General features: G+C 39.1%; 1 protein-coding gene across 5 annotated transcripts in view; it reads left to right on the top strand.

Annotated features, from left to right (window-relative positions):
* Positions 1–24697, top strand: part of LOC123620546 (leucine-rich repeat-containing protein 37A3-like) — a 51177-nt gene that overhangs the window by 7800 nt on the left and 18680 nt on the right. For all 5 annotated transcript variants that reach the window (XM_045525875.1, XM_045525870.1, XM_045525871.1 and 2 more), the window contains 6 exons: positions 3150–3221; positions 9851–9922; positions 13077–13148; positions 13808–13888; positions 23017–23088; positions 23706–23780. In XM_045525875.1, coding sequence (XP_045381831.1) covers positions 3150–3221; positions 9851–9922; positions 13077–13148; positions 13808–13888; positions 23017–23088; positions 23706–23780 — 444 coding nt within the window. The remainder of the gene's footprint in view (positions 1–3149; positions 3222–9850; positions 9923–13076; positions 13149–13807; positions 13889–23016; positions 23089–23705; positions 23781–24697) is intronic.

Below are 24697 nucleotides of genomic sequence, written 5' to 3'. Positions count from 1 at the left end.
TTGTCAACTTTTCCTTATCCTCCTTCTCCTTGTTGCTATTGTGCCATTCTCCAAACTCTTACTTGTGCTTACTCTTTTTTTTTTCTTTAACCATTTTTATTTAGCCCCATCATATCCTTGCTTAACCTCTGCCCCTGTGTTTGCTCCACTCTCTTCACGGTGGCGTGGCCCTCTCCCCATCTCAGTGACGATACAACAAAGTGGTTAAGAGGGGTTCTGGAGCCAGCCTGCCTGGGTTTGAACCCAGGCCTGTCATTTATTAGCTTTGTGACCTTGCGCAAGTTATTCTGCTCTGTGACTCAATTTCCTCATCTTTAACATGGGGATTATGATGGTTACCATTTCATAGGATTGTTGTGAGATTTAGGTGTGTGAGGACATGTAAGGCATATATCAGTGCCTGGCATACCGACGAATGTTAGCCGCTATTATTATATTCAGTTCCTTAGTTATGTCCCAAACTCATCTTTGTACCTGGCTTTCTATATGTGGCAGCCATTTTGTGCCCAACCCAGGGCAAAGTATGACATTGTCTGTAGAGCATGAAAATGACAGGTGGGAAGAAAGGGAATAGGCATAAAAAGGGAAGTGATTTATAATGAAGTACTACGAGAGATGCAGATCAGAGGCGCCATAATTCACCGGAATCTATAATCACTGAGGTGTGGAGGTCAGGGGAATGCTCCCTGCAGAAGCTGAAACTTTCTGGGCCTTAAAGAGTGGCCATAATTTGTTAAGTAGAAAGAACCATAGGCAGTAAAGCCTAGGCAAAGACATGGCTGAGGCATGATGGGGATTTAGTAGACAGTCTGGCTGCAAAGAATTGGGTTAGGAAGCGATGAAAGACGTGACTATGAGAAACCTTGAATATCAGATGTGGGAGTTTGAAAGTTATGCGATGAGGTATGGAGACCCATTGAAGGTTCTCAAGCAAGAGACAGCAATGACTAAGACAGGAGGATTATTTTAGAATCCACACGTAGAGTGCTGTAGAGGGGAAAGCTTAACTTGGGGGGACCAAATAGAAAGCTCTAGCAAAATCTAGCAGTAAAATGAGAAGGGGCTAAATCCCAGTGACTGTGACAGGAGTTGGACGAAAGTCCTGGCAACACGACCAACAGAACAGACAGGATTTAGGGACTGACTAGGGAGTCAGATAATGGTGTGTACAGGGAAGGGAGAAATCAAATGTGACTCCAAGCTTTCTGTCCTGGACGATGAAGAGAATGATGGTGGTGTGACAAGTGGAAGTGCAGCAGTCCAGGAAGAGAGTCAGCTTGAGGGAGGGAGTTTAGTTTGCATATTTTTAAATTTGTTAATGGTGAGCATTAAGCAACCAGAAGCTTCTGGTTGAATGGAAATGTGCACTAGGCAGATGAGCAGACCAGTGTCTGTTTGGCTGCTTTCTGCCCCCCACTGGCAAACTGAATGAGGAAACTGAACTGAACTGAAACTGGAAACTGAATAAGTAAAATTATTGCTGAGGACCGAGGACAGAGTTAAAGGTAAAGATTCAGAGTCACCCACAGAGTTGAAACTGAACATAAGGTACCTAACAGCTTTCTTTTCTTGCTTGCTTGCTTGCTCGCTTGCTTTCTTAGGAACTCAAATACTTTAATTTGCTACATTAAGGGAAAATTAAGTCATTCAACATATGCTCAAACTGGGGAAACAATGGCCAAATAGTGAATGCACAAAACTTAAACATATCAATATATATTAAGTATTTTCAAAAACTGGGAGAATATAGAAATTAAGGAAGCAGTTAAAAAATACAATATTTTATATATGTAAAAATAAGAATTATATATTATAAACATATACACAAACATAAAAGTTAAATGAAAGGATAAGATATTCAAACGGTGCCAAGATACCAACCTGCTGATTACAAAGGACGAACTGTCCCTTGCGATGTAGTGACGTGGTGGTCAGCACCTTAACCAGTGAACATACCCCAATAGTGGAAAAGCCTGAAATTCTGGTATCATATAATAAACAGACGATATCACTTATCTAGCATGCTTGACAAAAGTGTTTAATAAGAAGCTAATCATCAGGAAATAATGCGTGCTTTTATTTTTTAAAATTATTTTATTTATAAGTTTAAAATAATTATTTATCTTTTTTGAGGCAGAGACTCACCCTGTCACCCCGAGCAGAGTTGCAGTGGCGTCTTCATAGCTCACTGCAACCTCGAACTCCTGGGCTCAAGTGATCCTCTTGCCTCAGCCTTCCGAGTAGCTAGGACTGCAGGTGTGCACCACCATGCCTGGCTAATTTTTCCATTTTTAGTACAGACGGGATCTCATTTTTGCTCAAGCTGGTCTCGGGAGCTCCTGAGCTCAAGCAATCCTCCTACCTTGGCCTCCCAGAGTGCTAGGATTACAGGCGTGAGCCACCGTGCCCCACCTTTCTTTTAAACATATGTCATTTATGGATATATTCCCACTTAAAAAAAAAAAAAGAAGCAGCATATATATGTAGGATAAAATGTGAAAATCCGCACTCCCATCCTCCCAGCGCCCCTGTCCCCTGCATCCTCCCACCCATAACTCTGTTAGCCATTTTGGTGTGTGTCCTTCCTTCCAATCTCTCTCCTTTGCATTTTTTATTTCCTAATGAGGTACTACTTTACTCTTTGCTCTGTGATTTGTGCTTTTTCCCTACGCAATGTGTCTAAGAGATCTTTCGACGCCAGCACATTAGTCCCTCTAATTTCTAATTGCCCTCATCCTTCCAATACCTGGAGAGGTTTCAACAGAGGATATTAAGCAGAGCTTTGCTGTTACCTGACATAGGCTTCTTTTCTTTATTCTTATTTGCTGATAATGTTAAACTTTTGCCCATCTTTTTTGTGTTGAATTATTTATCATTTTCTTATTGGTTTGTAGAAGTAGCCAGTTTAGACACTTAAGTGATTTTGGAAAAAAATAGTTAAGCTGCTGAAGAGATGCATCATCATCCGTGCCAGTGGTCCCACCTCCTTTCTAGATCAATTATGCAAACTGGGAAGCTGATAGCTCTGGAAATTAGAAAGCTGGGATTGTTTTCTGTATTTGAATATCCCCTACAAGGTTGCCATGGTTCTTTTATTCTATTCATTCTTTTCCTACCTATTCAAGGATATGAACTATGTTTCTTCACAGAAATTTCCATGGAAATGCTATTTCTCACATTGATGGGAATGTATGGAAATCATACCCTTGGACTGAGAAACTGTGAGTATATGCTCTTCAAATATGAGTACAAAAAATTAACTGCATTGTAAGATCCTTCTTGGTCCAGAATTTTGAGGTCAAGACTTCTGAGGAAAGGTATTCCCCCTTCCCTATCTCAAATGAACCTCTGTTGATGGTAATTCTATGATTATTTTAAAACTAAATGTGGTGGGCTCTCTTTAAAATACGAGGCAATTTAAATTTATTTTGTATTATACAAGTAATACACGATTATATATATTCTTAATGTATAAAAGCGAAACAACAGGTATAATGAAAACCCTCATTGTACCCTGATCCCTGGTCCCTGAGGTAACCACTACTCTGAGCTTGGCGTATATCCTTCCAGAGCTTTTCCCAGGTATTTCCCTACATGCATATTTACATATAGCAAAACAGATTTGTTGTGTGGTCTTTTTATCTTTTCTTTTTTTTAACATAAATGGTAACATCTTGCACCTTGATTCTTTCACTTCACAGTATGTCTTAGATTTCTTTATTTCCTAGTGCTTAGAAGGTTGCCCCATTCATTTAAACTCCTGTATAATATTGCATAGTATGGATGTATCATGGTTTATTTAATAATTACCCTATTGCTGGATGTTTATATTTTCTGTCCAGTTTTCTTGTTACATACATTGCTGCTATAAAATCCTTGTACATGCTTCTTTATAAACATGAGCGAGTATTTCTGTAGAATAGACATACACAAATGGAATTGCTGGTGTGAAGACTATGTAGGTATGAAATTTTAATTGTTCTCAACAAAGTTGTGCCAGCTTACACTACAGTCTACAGAATATGACAGCATTCATTTTTCCCTTTGGTCACTGAGTATTCTCCAACTCTGCTGATATGATGTGTGAACAATAGGGGTCCCATCTGAATTTGGATTTTTCTCATTACTTGTGAATTTAAATATCTTTATATGTTTATTGAACATGTGTGTTTCTTCTCTGAGTTTTCTGTCCTTTGTCCATCTTTAATGTTGAATCATTTTATCATTTTCTTATTGATTTGTCGAAGGAATCAGTTTATGTACATAAATGAGTTTGGAAAAAAAATACTTACATTCAAAGTAATTAACTGCCATTTCACAATAATTTATGTGTCGTATCATCATTGATTTCTGAATTTCTATTTGTGAAAATAGAGATGTAATTTTACTTCACATTCAGGTGTGGCCCCTGAATTCAATCTGTTCTTTTCATGGACCTCTGCCCTAAAGGGGAGATCCACAAATGGAAACTACATACATATGTTTGCATATATTCAGGAAAGTGCAGTTTTCTGGGGAAAGGATCCATAGCTTTTATGAGATTCTCAAAAGGTTTTATCTCATACAAGATTGAGTTACAAATGTAGGGGAGAAGAAAGACATTTCTCTTCCTGCAAAGCTGTACTTATCCTCACAAATAATAATAAATGGACGATTTGTTTTAAGTAAAAGTAGTAAATCTGAAAACTGATATCTGTCGCTTCATTCATTCATTCAACAAATATTTATGGAGCATCTACTATGTGCCAGGGATACCGGCCCAGGAACAAAACAAAGCAAATATCCCAGTTCTCAAGGGGCTTATAAATATACCGATAAATGTATAAATATAATAGATATAATTTCAAGTCCTGATAAGTGATTAAAAGAGAGAGAAAGGAGGGAAAGGAGAGTCAATCAATTTCAGAATGGCCTACTGTTTGCATTATATGTATATTTAAACCCAAATAAACCTTGAGTTCTCTCAATTTCCTAAAAGTTACAAGACAGCGTGAAGGCTAATTGTCTATTATATAGAATCAAGAATTAATATTGTGAAGTTCAGGAGTTAAACGTGGATGTATTGGCCAGGCGCGGTGGCTCATGCCTGTAATCCTAGCACTCTGGGAGGCCGAGGCAGGAGGACTGCTTGAGCTCAGGAGTTTGAGACCAGCCTGAGCAAGAGTGAGACCCTGTCTCTACTAAAAAGAGAAAAAAAATGAACCAGGACGGGTGGCGCATGCCTGTAGTCCCAGCTCCTTTGGGAGGCTGAGGCAGGAGGATTGTCTGAGCCCAGGAGTTTGAAGTCGCTGTGAGCTAGGCTGACGCCATGCCACTCTAGCCTGGGCAACAGAATGACACTCTGTCTCAAAAAAAAAAAAAAAAATACAAAACCTGGATGTCTTCAATTTTACTTTAGGCCTGGTTTGGATATTGTCGTGGTTGAGAAAATTTTAGATCTGGAAATAACTGATTGATTCCCTATAGTTTTAAAATTTTTGTTTCAATCAAAATAAACATTTGGAGTTCAATAAATTAATGTATTTTATTCCAGTTGCTTATTTCAAGCTCTTTTTTTGGGTAATCTTTTGATGACTTACCCACTTCTCAGGGTAAACTTTCCTTCTAAGCTGAATTTATTGTTACTTCTTAAGTTTTTACCGTCCTGTCCTGTCATTCGGACAACTTTGCAGAAAGAAGCTCCATTAATTTAAAATATTTTTAAAGTTAAAATTAATAAATATTTCATTTTTGTCTGGATTTTTTTCATTCGCTATCATTTCCTATATCTTTTTTGTATATTGCCCGTAGTATATCCATGCAGTTTTGTTATGTGATAGGGAGGTTGGGTTTTGTCAACATTTTCTAGTTATGAAGAGGGTTACTATAAACCTTGTTGGACACATTGATTTGTTTTTCCTTTTTGGACATTTCCATGGAAACATGAAAGTATTAGCTAACCAAAGTGAGAAGTCAAATTGCCTGGTTCCCCCTTCACATGTATTCTGACCATCACTGTTCCTTCCAACACGATGGATTTCAGGTGCGGTCAGACAGAAGCTGATGCATTCTCAGGGTTCCAAGAGTTCTTTTTGGGAATTAAAGTTTTTGTGTTTTTATTTTAATGATAGCCTTTTTTTTTCTTTTTTGAGACAGGGTCTTACTCTGTCACCCAGGCTAGAGTGTAGTGGTCTCATCACAGCTCACTACAGCCTCAAACACCTGGGCTCAAGTGATCCTTCTGCCTCAGCCTCCCACGTAGCTGGAACTATAGGCACATGCCACCACGCCTGCCTAATATTTCCATTTTTTTGTAGAGATGGGTCTTGCTCTTGCTCAGGCTGGTCTCGAACTCTTGGCCTCAAGCAATCCTCCCACCTCAGCCTCCCAAAGTGCTGGGATTACAGGCATGAGCCGCCAAGCCCGGCCTAATGATAATCTTTTTAATATATATGTAACTATATTGTGTATGATATGGACCACCTTATAACTGAGAACTGCCCTTAATTTCAGTGGCATGCATACTTTCTAGGTAGTAGACTTTTATTGTCATAAACAATGAGATGAAATTAATATAAATATGTGACCAACAGATGCAGCGAGGGGAAGCAGAATGTTTTAAATGTCAAAGAATACAGAACTTGGTGGAAATAATTTCATAAGGCAACATAGCATGCTCTCAGTTCCTGAAAGCTCCCAAAGGATGGACAGCTGTTGATACCATTTGCAAAGAAATGGATTCTCCCAGGCAAAAGGAGCTTGCCTTGGACATCTTAGAGGATTTCTTCCGTATTGGCTTGCTACCACTTCCTTTCCCCACTGTTTTGGAGAAATAGCTATGTGCCTGCTTGTTCATCGGGTTCTAGAAACAGTGCAGTACCCCTCCCCCAAGAGGTCCCTAGTCTTTACTATAAGAGTAGCTGAAGTGAAGGCTGTAACATTTCTTGGGCAGGCCCAGGTGTCAGGCTTGTCTCAGGATCATTCCTGTTCCACTGTCCTTTCTGCTATTCATATGCTGAGGTTTTTATTTTGTTTTGTTTTTTGTTAAGAGACAGGGTGTCACTCTATCCACTAGGCTATGCAGTGGCATGATCATAGCTCACTGCAGCCTCCAACTCCTGGGCTCAAGCTGTGCTCTTGGCTCAGCCTCCCAAGTAGCTGAAACTACAAGTGTGTGCCACCATGCCCAGCTAATTTTTAAAATTGTTTTGTAGAGACAGGGTCTCGAACTCCTGACCTCAAGCAGTCCTCCCACCTCGGCTTCCCAAAGTGCTGGGATTACAGGCATGAACCACGATGCCCAGCCCATATACTGAGTTTTCTATTAATAACCCCTTATATTTGTATAATCTTTAGTCGATTCCTTTTTGTGGATAAACTATCCGCTTACATCTGTCTGTGGATATTAATGCTGCTATTCTAAAGTCCTCTCGTGCTTTCTCTGTTAACTAATCCGTTGTTTTTGAGTTTGCTTTCTGTCCTTACTGGAGTTAGCTTTCTCTTGTTGTTTGGTCCCTCCTGAATGTAATTCATCTTTGTAGTTGAAATTCTGCTGCTTCTGTTTTCCAGCTGCAGGGGAGAGGTGAAATGAGGTGCCGGGGCTTGTGTTACAGGTGGATTCCTCTGAGAATAAGGAAGGAGCGGGAGGCAGCTAGTAGGGGAGTGTGTGCCCTTCCTCCAGGGTTCCAGGACCCTGCCCCCTTTTAAGGCCAATTGCTCCTGCCTGGAGGAAGACACCTTTGCTGCCTGGTCCAAGGAGGAAGTATATGGGGTTGACGTGTGCCTCTGGCTGCTCCTCCCGTAGTATCCCAACCAATAACCCTGCAGATAGCTCCAGCGCATTTCTCATGGGGGAGCATTTGTAAAGCTGCTTGCAAGTTTTGAGCTAAGGTTGTGAAATTTTTAATTATATCTATCCTATCATTTTTAGGGATTTGGTGGAGGTTGGAGGGGTAGAGACGTGGCATGTTCTCAATCTACCAACTTGAAATAGCACAATCTCTTAGGAAAACAATTTTGTACTCCTATTACATCCTAGAGAAACTCAGGCAAAAGTATTATCGGAATACATGTACAAGAATGTTCAAAGCAGCATTGTTTGTAATAACTCAAAACTAGAAAAATCTCAATATTCATCAACAGTAGAGGAATAAATAAATTGTGGTATAGTTTTACAATGAAATACCCTAAGGCAGCATTATTCAATAGAAACCTGGTGTGAGCCACATATGTAATCTTAAATTTTCTGGTAGTCACTCAAAAAAAAAAGTAGAAACAAACATTAATATATTTTATTTAACGCATATATCTAAAATATTATCATTCCAATATTATCATTGCATCCAGAGTATTATCATTTCAATATATAATTAGCCTAAAATTATTATTAAAGAGTTCACATTATTTTTTCCATGCTCTTTTGAAGTCTAAATTTGGTTGGTGAATTTTCATCAAAAATACTTAATCTACATTTAGATTTCATAAAATATGCAGTTTAGAAAGTAGTATCCTGGCCAGGCGTGGTGGCTCATGCCTGTAATCCTAGCACTCTGGGAGGCCGAGGCCGGAGGATCGCTCCAGGTCAGGAGTTCGAGACCAGCCTGAGCAAGAGTGAGACCCCGCCTCTACTAAAAATAGAAAGAAATTATCTGGACAACTAAAAATATATAGAAAAAATTAGCCGGGCATAGTGGCGCATGCCTGTAGTCCCAGGTACTCGGGAGGCTGAGGCAGAAGGATTGCCTGAGCCCAGGAGTTTGAGGTTGCTGTGAGCTAGGCTGACGCCACGGCACTCACTCTAGCCCGGGCAACAGAGTGAGACTCTGTCTCAAAAGAAAAAATAAAGTAGCATCCTATACTCACATTGGTGAAAAACGCACTTAAACATTTTCTAATAACTGCATTGAGTATCAGCTCTTAAATTTAAAAATAATTAAAATTACTGACATTAAAGATTCAGTTGCCCAGTCACACTGAGCCACACACAAGACCTCAGGAACCACATGTAGCTAGTGGTGACCTGTGAGACGCACCATACAGGCACCGAAAGGAGCCAACCTCAGCTACGTGCAGCAGCATCGTAAATTTACAAACAGAATGTTGAGTGAAAGAGGCAAGATAGAAAGTCATATGTGCAATGAGATTCCGTTTACATAAAATTCAAGAAAAGGCAAACTAAAGTATGTTGCTTATGGCTGACATATAATAGGTAACACTACATTTTAAACGCAAGGAAATTACGATAAAAGTCAGGAGAGTGGTTACCTGTAGGGGTTAGAGAGAGGGTTGTGATTGGAAAGGGCCCTCGGGGCTTCTGGATGCTCGCAGTGCTCTTTCCTGACATGATGATATTGCATGGGCATCTGCTTCCTGATTGTTAAACTGAACATTTATGTTATGTGCATGTTGTGCGCCTTGTAGTTCTCAAAAAGATTTTTTTAATGGGGAAAAACCTAATAGCTTGTTTGTGGCCCTGACATAGGTCCATGTGGGGCTTTCATAATAATATTTAGGGAAAGAGATGAGGAAATGGCAGTTCTGCTGATCTTGGTGTGCTACCAGAGTTGGATTCTAATAGGGACTTTGGAAGAGTAGGCATTAAATACAAATTTGGTGGGAAGAGCGGGTAGAGGTGTGTGTGTGTGCGCGCACACGTTCACGCGCATGTTGGAGAGAGATGGACACAAAAAGGAGAACGTGAGATAAGGTTTGAAAACAGAGCAGATATTACCATCTTGAAGTTAATTCAGAATTAGGGCATTCGGGCAGCACCGTGACCCAGGTTTCCTCCATAGATAGGAGTTAGTCCTGTGTAGCAAATAGTTGTTGCTAGTTTGCATTTTGATCCAGAAATAACCTTTTCATTTTCCAGAATTCTCAGTGAAAACAATTTGACGGAATTACGCAAAGATTCATTTGAAGGCCTGCTATCCCTCCGGTATTTGTAAGTTACTTAGTTAATCATATTTATTTATGAGCCTTTAGTGATATTATCTGCAAAGTAAATAAGAGATTCAAATTAGACAATCTCTAAAATTTCTTCCAGCAATAAAATTCTGCAGTTCTCTAAATCTGTGTAGGGTTTTAGCCCATCTCTAGCATCAGATACTTCCTATGCATTTTCGGTTTTTTAAATCATATAGACAAGGTACAGACAGAAAGGAACTTCACTTATAGGGAAAAAGTAGTAATAAGATCTGAGCAATTATTGACACCCATGTAAACCTTGTTTTTACCATCTGCTTATATTTATGTTTAGTCTACAACCCATAGATCAAATCTAATCCACAGTCTGTTTTTATATACACCCCATAAGTAAAGAATGGTTTACATTTTCAAAGCGGTGTAAAAGGAAAAGAAAAGAATAGAAACAAGAATATACAACAGAGTCTGCATGTGGCCCATAAAGCCTAAAATAGTCACTCTCTAGCCTTCAGAAAAAGATTTGAAAACGTTGGTTTAGTAGAATGAGAGGAATTAAAGTTTACCTCAAGTCATTGCCTAAAGGAAAGGAAAATATGGACCGTCTATACTAGTTCGAATGCCATTAGTCCAGAATATTTTGATAATTTAATCTGAATTAAATTAACATTTAAATATTAAATAACATGAATTATATTAATATAAATAATATCAAGAATATTAAAATATATTTAAGAGAATAGACTGGTATTAAGGATTTTATTGCAGGAATTGTTATATTAAAAACGGTTGTTTAGAATGATGATTAAGTGGTATAGCTAGAAATGTTTACACTAAGTAAGCATATCAGAAATGCTCCTAATTCTTCACTAATTACAAAATAAAAATCTCTCCAGCCTTGTTGCCAAGGAGGGAATATTTGCATAGTATTTCTATCTGTTTAGAGATAAGAAGATACTATATTCTTTGGTATGAAAGTTTGATTCTTATCCTTTGTCCATGAGGTCCAGAAGTATGTACATCATTAATCCTCATAAAGCTAATTAATGATCCTCTTGCACAAATAGAGTCTTCTTTCAAATGTAGAAGGCTTAAGGGAAGTGGGTACAAAGAGCTTCACATGACACTACAAATAGTCCTTTGAATTATCAAACTTCCTAGGCTTTAAGGGGATGACCACTTTTGTATTGGTCTTCTTGGGAATCTCTGCCACATTTGGAAAAAAGCAAATGAGTGAATTGCTCAATGGAGGAGGCCCTTTATTACTTCCACTATGAAATACTTTGTAAGCTAATTATTTCACGTTAGCATATCTATTCTCATTCATTTAAAAGATGCCAATCAATGAAAGAAAAAGCTAAGAAAGAATATGCCAGGCACTGTGCCTAATATTGGAGGCAGGCAATATTGGAGGCAGATGAGTAAGACAGGGTTCCTACCCTTCTAAGAACTTAACATCTCACAGGGGAAACAAACAAATAAGCTCAAACCATGATGCAACAAGCACTAAGTAGATGACAAAGTGCCGCAGAGGTGCAGAAGAGGGACCACAAATATTAAAATTATATTTCTTTTAAACTAGTTACTTTTCTTGTGCTGTTCATTCCTCAGCTATTCATTCATTTTATAAACATTTGAGTTTGCTTGATTTTTGTGTGTCAATTTTAAACATGGCGGGCCATGCAGATGAGCCGGACATAGTCCACGCATTCAAGGAGTTTACACTCAGAGGAATGGGATGCAAAGATAACTGTACCAAAAAGAAGAAATAGACATGGGCACTAAGAGAGACAAATTGCTTCTGGAGCACAGAAAAGGGAGAAAGGACTTCAGTGTGGATCGGAGAAGATGTTACCACAGCAATGCTCTTAGAACAGGACCTCACAGGGCCATTGGGTATCCTTAGACAGACATCTTTGGGAAAATAGTCTAAACTTGGAAAAGGGGAGAAAGGCAAAATGCAAGAAAGTATTTGAGGAATGCCGTGACTACCTGTAGATTACAAGGAGGGACAGTAGGAGACTGGAGCCAGATTTTCTAGGGCTTTGAATGCCAAGCAAAGGAGCCATGATGGGGAACCATGTTATACCAGCAGTGCTGAAGACCACCTTGAGCCTGCCTGACAAGCACTTGGAGGGCTTGTTAGGCCTTGGTTCCGGATGCCACCCCCACAGTTTCGGATTCAGTCAGTTTAGAGTAGGGCCGAGAATTTGCAGCTTCCATAAATTCCCAGGTACTGGTCTTTGAGAACACTTCTGGAGAGTTCATCCGGTGACTGTGTGCAGGATAGTTTAGAAAGGAAGAGACTACAGATGGAGACACCAGTCAGACAGAGTTATACCAGCCAGGTGAAGAGTGAGGGACAGGCTGGCATCGACAGAAATAGTCAACTGTAGTCAAGAATGGGTGTTTTCAAATAAAAATCCAGTTCCATGTTGTTTTTTGTTGTCCCATCACTGTACAACAAACAAGTTGCTTTTGTGGAATATTAAAACCAAAATGAATTTCTATTAATATAGTAAAATTCTGAATTAGTTCAAAGTTAGATATTAATTAGAGGAGCAGTTTCCTCTCAAATGATGTGAAAGGATATCTTTTATTTCTTTTGGTATTGAACTGCCTTCGAAAAACAGAATTAAACCAGGAAGGTGAATAAATGTGACATCATTTCTTCTCATGTTAGAAATTTTATTGAAAGACAAAAACTTTGAGCTCATAATCTAGAATTTGATGAGACTACAGAAGGTCATGTAATCAAGTCTCCTGCTCTAGGGAAAGATTTCATCTAAAATCTATCAAGATCTATAGTTCCATATTTCATTTATGAAAATTGGCGAGGCGCGCTGGTGGCTCATGCCTGTAATCCTAGCAGTCTGGGAGGCCAAGGCAGGAAGATTGCTTGATCTCAGGAGTTCGAGACCAGCCTGAGCATGAGTGAGACCCTATCTCAAAAAAAAAACTAAAATAAAATAAAAAATGTTTATGAAAATCATGAAGGTGAGATTCTAGAAGAGGTATAGGCAGGATTAGGGGCTCTGGAAAGTTCTAATACAAATCCAAAGGTTGACACTGTAGACAAAAACTACTTAGTCAGTATTATCATTCTAAACTCTGCTATTTGTTCCCGCTAATTTGATATCTAATAGCTAATCAAAGAAATATCTTCTTTTTTCTAGAGATTTATCATGCAATAAAATACAGTCAATTGAAAGAGGTACATTTGAAACCCTCCCGTTTTTGCAGTTTGTGTAAGTTACAAATATAACTTCATTCTATTTGGAATTTTTATTAAACCTATTGTAAACCTCTTTGCTATTCATTTTGAAATATTAAAATTTTACTGGTAGAACGTTACTAAAATTATATAGCAAATCCTTTTCATCTCTAGAAAAGATGAGTGTGAGAATCATTACACAGATCAGAGTGAATCATTATAGAACAGTGGTTCTCATCCAATGTATTTTGTACCCAGCTGACATTTGGCAATGCCTGGAGACATTTTTGTCTGTCACAACTGTGGGTATGTTACTGACACCTGGGAGGCAGAGGCCAGGGATGTTGCTAAACAACCTGCAAAGTACAGGACAAAGCCCCACGACAAGGAATTACATGGCCAGTATGTCAACAGCACTGAAGCTGTAAAACTCTGTTCTGGAGAAATAAAGATCTCTTAACACAAGTATTTGTTGAGCACTCACTGTTTTGTATCTAATGCACTGCATGTGTAAATATGAAAGTATAAATCGTAAGCCAATATCTTCTACAGTGAGATTTCTTTAGTGTATGGAGAAAGTATTGAGGGCATGTTTCATCATATATGAATTAGGATCACTGCCAAATGATAAATGTTCTCAAACAATATCTTTTTTCTTCTTCTTCTTTGGCTTGTCTCTCTCTTCTTTTGTAGAAATCTTGGTTGCAATTCACTGACAGAAGTGACCTTTGGAACATTTCAGGCTTGGCATGGAATGCAATTTTTACAGACGTTGTAAGTGAAATAGATGAACATATGTAAAAAAAACTATTTGTGTGTAAAAGCATCCTACAGTTACTGGTTAACTGGGTAGAAGCTCATCATGAACTCTGAAAAGTATGTCTTAAGATCCATCCATTTTTTTCAAATGAGGAAACTAAGGTCCAAAGAGGCCAAGAGACTTGTGTAACTTACATATGACGGGCTCTGCTTTCCCCAGTACTCATCTTCGGTTTGGGCAATAAGAGACAGCAAACAAGTAATGCTCCAATTAGCTTTGTCATGGGAGCCCTGTTATGCGAATTGTCCTTGAAATCCTCCTTTTGAATATGACTTTGATTCCTCCTCATGTGCAGAGTTTCTAACTGCTGAAATGTGTGCAACATGTAGCCATAAAGAAGGGAGCTTAACACAAAGTCCTCCAGGGAGCGAAAGGTGCAGGATGCTTTCTCAGTGTCAGTGTCTTTTAGATGGTAAAGCAGAAAGAATTCCTGAAAACCTGCCACAGGGCACTTCTCTCCGCAATCACCCAGAACATTATTTTTCAAAAAGTATATACCTAAGAAGTTAAGAATTATCTGTGGGCAATAGGAACCTTTGCAGTGTAGGAAAAGATAATATTTATGTTAAGCTACGGTGCAAAAAATATTCGTAAAGAAAATACATTGCTCTAGTCTAATTCCATATACTTTCTTCCCTGACTACTCTTCAACAAGAAGGGTGGGTTTTATTCTCTTTCAGCTCAAAAATTCCATGATTTCTCTGTGACACAAGCAAATCCTAGTGGGTATGTTCAGTGGCCTGAAGGGGATTTTAGACTCAAGGTGAAGATCCTCCTCTAAACCTGACTCTGGAAAAGACTGTCCACCTGTCTTGTGGTTCAGAAGTCTAATTTCCCACAGTTCATTTTGGGCTAGAGGAAGGGGTTTAGGATGTGTCTGGGGCTGAATTAACAGTTTTTGCCAATGCCCAACTTCAGGGGCCTCCTCTGTCCCCTTGTTACTTTGTTGAGGCCTCACTTAGGGAGGAACCCTGTCGGTCTGTTTTTTGTTTGCCCTCCCAGCAGAGGGCACACTCATTGGATCCCTCCACCAAGAGGTTTAGGCGGAGTCTTCTTACAAATGTCTTAAACTCACCACCTTTAGTGGACATTTTATAACACTGAGAGTCCCTCATAAGAACCCAAGTTTCACTCTAATTATGTAGGCAACACCAGAAAAAAACACAACCCACGGAATCACGTTTGGTAAAAATTAATGAGTGTCATGCCTGCTGTGTGCCAGGTACTATACTAAGTGCTGGGGGTGCAAGTTGGAATAGGACAAAGCCTCTTTGTCCCCAAGAGGCTTTCATATCAGGAGAAAGAGGGATGATGATGAGAAGACATGAGAGCCATGCTGGGGTCTACACAGCCGGGTGACAAGGTAGGGGAAGGGACAGCACAGGAATTGAGGGGTGGGTTAGGAAAGACTCACAGTGGAGGAGGCACCAACTTGTTTATCTTGAGTTTCTGTGTTCATCTCAAGCAGCAGAAAAAGGCATTTGCTTCACGGTGATGAGGAAACCAGAGCTAGCTGGTGATAGAGATTAATGCTCCCGTTATGGGATCTGAATAGAGCTGTACCCCTCCACCTAGTTCACAGTTACTTTCAGAGATAGGCACAAGGGTCACAGTTTACCGAGCGTGTGTTGGGGGCTGTGCTCCTTTGTTTTGGGTCACACCTTTCTAATAGACAAAGCTAATTTGCTGTAGTGAGATAGAAGCCTATTGCATCTCTTTCCCAAGGCCAGTTGCCAAAGGAAGATGCCGGTAATTTCATGACCAACATGACACAGTTCTGGGTTGTTCACAAGTTGAAGCAATATTTTTCCCAGCATTGCAGAAGTTTGTGAAAAGGCCCCAGCTCGGGTGGATTTATCATGAATTGAATGGAGCCTAAGCTTCAGGGCTCCTCGCTTACACCGGCACCTTCCAACATCCTGGGAGGGGCCCTAGCAGTTTTTGTATTCATAATTTTGTGTTTTTTTATTAGAGAAGATTTCCCAAATTAGATACGGTTCAGGCCTCACAAAGCCTAGAATCACCCCTGGGTTCCAGGTAATTACAACCCAGGAAATCTCCTGGGTGAAGCCTCTATGTTATTGACAAACACTGAGTGAACAAGTCAGCAGTGTGATATAGGGTCAGTCTATTTTGAATCTGAAATCCACCTCAAAGACATACCAAGAGGCTGGGCGCGGTGGCTCACGCCTGTAATCCTAGCTCTCTGGGAGGCTGAGGTGGGAGGATTGTTCGAGGTCAGGAGTTCGAGACTAGCCTGAGCAAGAGCGAGACCCCGTCTCTACTAAAAAATAGAAAGAAATGATTTTGACAGCTACAAATATACAGAGAGAAAATTAACAGGGCATGGTGGCACATGCCTGCAGTCCCAGCTACTCAGGAGGCTGAGGTAGAAGGATTGCTGGAGCCCAGGAGTTTGAGGTTGTTGTGAGCTAGGCTGATGCCACGGCACTCTAGCCCGGGTAACAGAGAGAGACGCTGTCTGAAAAAAAAAACAAAAAAACAAAAAAAGACATACCAAGAGCTTATTAGTAAAGTACCGCTATTGAAATGATGGTAATAATCATATTTCTTTCCGTTGAAATATTTAGTGGAAAACCAGCAGTGGTTGATAATCCTAAATGTTACTATCCTTTCTTTTTCCTGACTTTAAAGTGCTTCTCCTTCATTCACCTACACAGGTCCAGACTGATGGCTTATTTTTAAAAATTCTTTTAGTCACTTCATTGGTTCTAATAGTACAAGCTCCATCATTTTAGAAACTGACTCTACAGTGTAGAAAGCCTTATTCAGATAGAGCACGTTCACATGCTGACATGTCAGCGGTACATCAACCGTAGGCCAAGAAAGGAAGCACTAAGAATAAGAGGAAATTCCGAGCTTCATCCTTATTGGATCAATGCTCTCCTTGCCCCCAGTCCACTAACATCAGCTTCCTCTGGAGGCTGTAGATGCACAAAAGCTTACACACTTCAGGGTATCGTTGGGATATTGTCATCACGTCTTGGTATGTACTGGAATCCTGGCGGCTTTTTCTCAGATTCAGAGCGGCGTAAACATTAAAGATGCAAATAACAATTCAGGTCTGTCCTTTGGGGCGATTTAACATGGCTGTTTAATTTGTAATGGTTCAAAAGTTTTGAGATTGTCACACCCAGCAGCTATTATACTTTTCTTCTCCCAGCTGCATCTTATTCTTCCCACCTATACAACAAGCTATCTTCTCTTCTCCTGGAAGCTGTGTTATTTCTTCCTCTTCCCCATAACTTTAATAGGTGACGTTTATGTTTCAGGCACCTAAGTACTTATATACAGTGAGATAACATGCCTGAAGTTCTTAGAACAGGGCTTGCACATGGTAAACATGGATACATGTTGCCTCCTGTGATCTCTCATTTTCATGTTCCCAACAACTCTTGTGATGTACATATTGTTATCCCCATTTTGCCGATGAGGAAGTTGAAACTCAGTGACATCGGATAACTTGCCTAGGTTCACACCTTTTAGTAAGTGGTGGAACCACTTACAAGCTTTGCAAGTAATTTTCAATACAGTTCCTCGTTCCCTTGTCATAGGAGCTGAATGACGACCATTTGCCTTTTTGTGCGTTTTATCTTACAGTTAGTTTTTAACTTGAACAGGACCTTTAGAGCAGAGAGCTGCATTTCCCTCTGAGAATTCCACTCTTGCGGAGCTCCCGGCCGCGCCGCCACTGGGCATGCCCAGGGTTGCTGCGCCCTGTCCCGCGCAGGTACGACATCCCCACTGCGGAGACCGGCCCTGTGACCAGCGCCGCACTAGGTGCCTTCACGGGCTTTCACTTCATCCCCAACCTGCCTTGTGAGGCGAACGCTACTCAGTAAGGCTCAGAGATAGTCCTTGTTCAAGTCACTTCACCAGAAAGTGACAGAGCCCGAATTCAAACCCAGGTCTGCCTGGTTCCAGGGCCCTCGCTGCTTCCGTTGTTCTTCACTGCCAAGGAGTCCTCTCCAAGGCTATGCTCAGAAGTTGGATTAAAGTACAGGTCCCCATTTCAGATTCTTTAGACTTTCCCCCGAGAAAGGGCTCAGGTGATGCCGTCAGAGGTCCCGTATTGAGGAGCTTCGCGTGGGAGACGTGTTCTCACGGCTCATGGAGCCGTGTGGATGAAGGAAGGAAAGGGTGACTCCATCCCCGAGTCCTTCAGACATACCGCAACAGGGTCTAGGTCACTCTGCCTCGTTCTTTGTCTACCTTCTGCCAAGGAACCGGTTCTCCCTGCCTGCCTTGGGATTCTAGCATAGGTAGTTTTGGAGTTTGTCCTATTTAAAATTTATTTTCACTGCCTGCTTTGGACATTTGTTCTGCTAAAGCTGTTAGGATTTCAGTACATTCAGGGCCGTGATGGCATGCCTCAGCCCTCAAGTCTGCTGTGTCTCCTCAGTTAATAGAGTGGAAATGTAGCCCATCTGTCTGGACCGTATAGAAGAATTTGGAGAAAAAAAAAAAAACAGGTAAGAAATGTTCCCTTATTTTGTGAGCTGCCTTTATTCTGTCTCATTGTTGTACAGCAAAAGGTTTATACAGAAAGAGTTAGGTTTTCCTCTTCTAATAAGGTATATTTTAAAAAATTATTTAGAGTGATATTTCTTAAACTTTGAAGCAAATAAAAAGCGTGCCACATTTTACTCCCATAAAGATATCAAAAAGGCAGTAGATTAGGTGTCAGTGCACCTTAGTTTATGTGTAAAATGAGGGAATTGAACCAGAAATGCAAATGGTTTAAGACAGTATCCACTGGGAATCCAAACGCATTCATATCATTTGGTTTGTGGAAAAGAGTTGCTTGTAGCATCCCCAGACTTGAGTTGTTGCGTCAGTTCCCTCGCGTTCCCTCCATTGCCCCAACACAGACATAGTGAAAACAAGAAAGCTCTACAGCAGGAGGAAGAAATAGGACAACATGGAGTGTCCCCCTGTTTTGATTTCACTAGGCACAAATGCAGGATCCTAATGTCGGTTGTCTGTTTTTATCTCAAGTCAGTTTCAGTAGTCTATATCTTTCTATTTCATCCAGGGTACCGAATTTATTGGCAAACAATTGGTCATGGTTTTCCCTTATGACCCTTTTTGTGTCTGTGAGGTCAGTAGTAATGTCTCCTCTTTCATTTCTGATTTAAATAATTTGAATCTTCTCTCTTTTTTTCTTGGTCAGTGTAGCTAAAGGTTTATCAGTTTTGTTGATATTTTCAAAGAACCAATTTTGATTATGTTGACTTTCTCTATTGTTTTTCTGTTCTCTATTTCATTTATTTCTGCTCTAATCTTTATTATTTCCTTTGTTTCTCTTGCTTTGCATTTAGTTTACTGAGTTTTTTTTTTTTTCCAGTTTGTTCAGGTGGATATTTAGGTGATTGGCTTGGGACTTTTAACATCAGCATTTATATCTATAAATTTCCTTCTGAGCATTGTTCTAGCTGCATCCCATTGTATTGACGTATGTATTTTCCTTTTGATTCATGTCAAAGTATTTTCTAATTTCTCTTATGATTTCTTCTTTGGCCCATTGGTTATTTAGGAATATGTTACTTTCTACATGTTTGTGAATTTCCCAAATTTATTTCTGTTATTGATATCTAATTTCATTCCACTATGCTTGGAGAACCTATTTTGTACGATTTTAGTCTTTTTAAATTTAGTGGGACTTGTCTTATGATCTAACATGGTCTATCCAGGAGGATGTTCTGTGTGTACTTGAGAAGAATGTGTCTTTTGCTATTTTAATGTTCCTAATGTTGGAAAGTGTTCTATAGGTGTCTGTTATGTCTAGTCATTTATAGTTGTTCAAGTCTTCCATTTCCTTGCTAATCTTCTGTCTAGTTGTTCTATCCTTTATTGAAAGTTGGGTATTGAAGTCTCCAGCCACTATTGCTGAATTATCTATTTTTTTACGTATTTATCTATTGTTTTACGTATTTTAGGGTTCTGTTTTTAGATGCATATATATGTATAATCACCTTATCTTCTTAATGGATTGAGTCTTTTGTCCTTATAAAAGTCCATCTTTGTTTCTAGCAACAATTTTTGTGTTAAGTCTATTTTGTCTGTTATTAGGATAGTCATTCCAGCTTTTCTTTTGGCTATTGTTTGCATTATATATCTTTTCCATTCTTTTAGTTTCAACCTATTTGTGTCTCTCAATCTAAAGTGAGTTTCTGATACAGCATATAGTTGGATCATGTTTTTTAAAATCCATTCTGCCAATTTCTGCCTTCTAATTGGAGAATCTAATAAATTTATAGTTAATGTAATTAGTGATGAAGTAGGATCTACATCTGCCACTTTGCTACTTGTTTTTTCTATGTCTTATGTCTTTTTCATTCCTCACTTCCTCCATTATTGCCTTCTTTGTGTTAAATAGATATTTTCTAGTATACTATTTCAATTCCCTTATTTCTTTGACTATATTTTTTTGAGTCGTTTTTCTTACTGGTTGCCCTGGGATTACATTCTAGTCATTTAATCGTACTTTACAACATTCTAGTTCAGATTAATTCCAACTTAATTTCAATAGGATACAAAAATTTTGCTTCTCTAAAGTTCCACTCTCACATCTCCCTTTATACTGTTATTGTCACATATACGTCTTTATAGATTTTGTGTTCATCATGTGCATGTTAGGGCATAGCTTCAGCACTCAGCAAGGTAGTTTCCAGCTCCACCTTAGCTTTCCCTTACTGCTTGTGCAGAACCTCAGGATCAGCCAGAGATGAGAGTTTAGGGACTTCTCAGGTCTTTCCTGACCATGCCCACAGCCCTAAACCTGTGCATGACCTTCCAGATTCCCAGGAATATGTTTCATGGTCTTCCACTTTCCCAAGGATACGTTGGAGTGTTTCAAAGCCCCTATGGACATCTTATTCCTCAGCGTTTTCTATTAAGGTTTTGAATTAGGCTTTTTTTCTTTTTTTGCCCCAACTTTTATCCATTGCCTCATGCACCTGTGATGTTAAACACTTTTCCTGGAATTGTTTTCCACAGACACCCTCTGGGGAGAGGCTTTTAGCACCTGACAGCTCATAGTTGGGTCAAATAAAGACAAACGTTTCAAGTAAGGTCTTCCATGGAACCACCAGATAGGTCAAATAATGACAGTTCATTGGGGATGAGGCTTTGAAGGAGCTCCATCCAGCTCCATTCTGTTCCCTCGGGTACTTCGGATGTGAGCCATTTTTCAAGGCTACTCCTGAGCTGGGGAGTGAGGAATGGTCTAGGGCAAGCTAAAACAACACCAATCTCACTGTTCTTACAGAAAGTCAGCCATTTTCCCTGAATAAATGCTCCTTGGGCTGCTGTAAGCTTTTAGGCAAATTTCCGGAGTTCTGAAAAAGTTGATTCTGGACACTTTTGCCATATCTTTTGTTGTTGCTTTTATGAAGAGATGAATTTTCAGATGTCTTTACTCCACCATTTTCACTGATGTCACCTACAACATGGTTTTAAATTTCTAAAGCCTCAATGATCATGGGCTAATCAAATACTTAATCACAGGAAATGATTAGGGAAAATGAATAAAAAGAGAACTGTAATTCTCAAGAGCTTCTCCCCATGAGTGGGTGAAGTTTGAAAAGGGATTTTATATTTAGTTCTCTCGGAATTAAGGTTAAAATAACAACTATTTTAAACCTCTTTTCTTCATAGAAGATAAACACAGGCTTTGGAGTCAGTACTGAGTTTAAATTCCATCTTTGCTTCTAACTAGCTTGGTGATCTAGGACAAGTTATATAACCTCTCTGTGCCTCAGTATCCTCATTTATAAAGTGAGATAATAAATCTACCATGTAAGCTTACTGTGAGGATTAAATGTGAAATGGTAATCACCAGTGCCTTGCAGCGCAATAAATATCAGTTGTAATAATTGTTATTTTTATATTGTTCTGCAGTATACTGATGATTCTTGAGTAGAGTTAACCTATTATTATTATTTTTTTTTTTTTTGAGACAGAGTCTCACTCTGTTGCCCGGGCTAGAGTACCTTGGCGTCCGCCTACCTCACAGCAACCTCAAACTCCTGGGCTCAAGCAATCCTCCCGCCTCAGCCTCCTGAGTAGCTGGGACTATAGGCATGCGCCACCATGCCCGGCTAATTTTTTACATATATATTTTTAGTTGTCGAGCTAATTTCTTTCTATTTTTTTAGTAGAGACAGGGTCTCGCTCTTGCTCAGGCTGGTCTCGAACTCCTGAGCTCAAACGATCCACTCACCTCAGCCTCCCAGAGAGCTAGGATTACAGGCGTGAGCCACCACGCCAGGCCGAGTAGAGTTAACCTAAAGACAGATCTCCTTCTCTTCCTTCCCATTTCTTTTGTTTTATTTTTATTTGTTTATTTGTTTCTTTGTTTGCTTTAAAGAATTGAAAAGGAAATCTGTTCCAGCAGTTTGGAATAAAATTTACATCAAAAAATGAATTTATTCATGTTACTGATATTTAAACACAATATTATTTGTCAACGAACATTTATTAAATACCTAGTAAATTTCAGGCACTGTGCCAGGCACGGGTATGACAATGACAATAAGGTGTGGTCCCTGCTGTCAAGGAGCTGACAGTCCAGGAGACTGACAAGTGAACAGGTGATTACGTGCAAAGTAACCAAGGCTGTGATGTGATACAAGAATACCAGTGTGAGTATGTGATGAGAGTTCCCTTCTCTTAGATTTATCTCTTTTTCTTTAGCTCTAAAGCCAAGGATTTGGTCCACATTTTTCTTAACTGTGTGTATTAAACCATGATTTTTTTAATTTCTAGAGATGAAAGGCAAGCACCTCGAATTATGGAGGACAATTGGCATATTTGTTCCTTGCTATCCACTTTTTTTTTCCTATTTTTTCTCTTTCTCGTCTCCATTTTATCTTTTAGAAATGTGGGTAGGTCCCAAAGGAAGAGTGTTTTACAGAGTCTAAGGGTGATTTATAGGTAAAGACAGAAAATGATTTTTTTTTACCTACAAGTTTCATACTAAAAAATGAATATCAACTTTTCATGTAGTCTCGTGCACACGGAAAATGCAGGTAATTTTAATTCCATTGCATTTTTTCAGAATTCTCAATCAAAATCCTCTGGCCACTGTTGAAGATTCATATCTTTATAAATTGCCAGCATTAAAATATCTGTAAGTATTACCGTAATCTCATGAGTCATGGGATGATTTCTGCTCTTGTATTTTATTTGCATCAAAGATCAAATATTTTGACTTTAGGCTAAAAAGTCATAATTTAAATTTTAACTAGGTTATTGAAAAAAAGTTATTGGCAATGACGAGAGATTAAGAAAGGATGTATGATGGGCAAGACAGCCAGCAGGGGAAGAGAGCAGTGCTGAAGAACACATACAGATATAGAATGCACAGATGCATGTAGGAACATCATTTATCCCAGAAAGCAAGGAGGAATAGATATTCACTATTTTAAAAAGAAAAAATAGAGTAAATGATCAAGAGAGGTGAATGCAATACTAAAATGGGAAGATAATGGTTTAAAAGTATGTAAGTTCTATTATTCAATGCCATTAATTGGCATTGCATCATTTGACGACGCAAATGAACATAATAATCACATTTCTTCAGTAAGAGCTGTCTAGAATTATCTTCAATGGCAAATAAACTCTTGAGCTGGCTTGTTTTATAGAGAAGCCAAAATTGAAGTGATCATAAGTCTTTGAAATATCTTTTTAAGTATAGAATCTTTGTATTGGGGTTCATACCATGACTGTTTGGGCTTTCTCCTTCAGAGACGTGGGAACAACACAAGTCTCACTTACAACAATTGAGAACATCCTCATGGAAACTCTTGAGTTGGAAAAACTGTAAGTTACTTTTTTCTTAAATTAATTTTCACTTAGTTGTTTTTTTAGGTTTCTATTTTCTTAAGTCAGGTTTATTGAAGTATACTTTTCATGTAATAAAATTCCCCTTTTTTTTTTTTTTTTTTTTTTTTGAGACAGAGTCTCTGTTGCCTGGACTAGAGTGCCAGGCATCAGCCTAGCTCACAGCAACCTCAAACTCCTGGGCCCAAGCAATCCTCCTGCCTCAGCCTCCCGAGTAGCAGGGACTACAGGCATGTGCCACCATGCCTGGCTAATTTTTTTATATATATATATTTTTAGTTGTCCAGCTAATTTCTTTCTATTTTTTTAGTAGAGACGAGGTCTCGCTCTTGCTTTAGCTAAGGCTAAAATTCACCCTTTTTAAGTGTACAGTTCAAAGAGTTGTGACAAATGCATAGTTATGTAACCACCATCACATTCCCAACATAGAACATTCCTGTCACCCTAAAAAGGCTTCTCATGTTCCTCTGCAATCAATCCCCTCCTCCCACCACCAGCCCCTGGCAACCACCAATCTAATTTCTGTTCCTACAGTTTGGCCTTTTCCAGACTGTCTTATAAATGAAATCAAATAGTGTGTAGCCTTTTCTCTTTGGCTTCTTTCACTTAGCATAAGGTTTTTGAGATTATGCTACTATCCGTGTTGTTGTATCCATAAGTCCAGTTGGTCCTCTCCTCATCCACAGATTCAACCAACCACAGATGGGGAATATTTGGAAAAAATAAAAATATAAAATAACAATAAAAATAATATAAATTTTAAAAATACAGTATAACAACTATTTATATAGCATTTATACTGTATTAGGTATTCTAAGTAATCTAGAGATGATTTAAAGTATACTGGAGATTATATGCGACTAGCATATCATTTTATACAGGCATTTGAGCATCCA

This window comes from Lemur catta, chromosome 15 (assembly GCF_020740605.2).
Source record: "Lemur catta isolate mLemCat1 chromosome 15, mLemCat1.pri, whole genome shotgun sequence".
Taxonomy (NCBI): domain Eukaryota; kingdom Metazoa; phylum Chordata; class Mammalia; order Primates; family Lemuridae; genus Lemur; species Lemur catta.
This window is presented reverse-complemented; position numbering and strand designations above follow the sequence as displayed.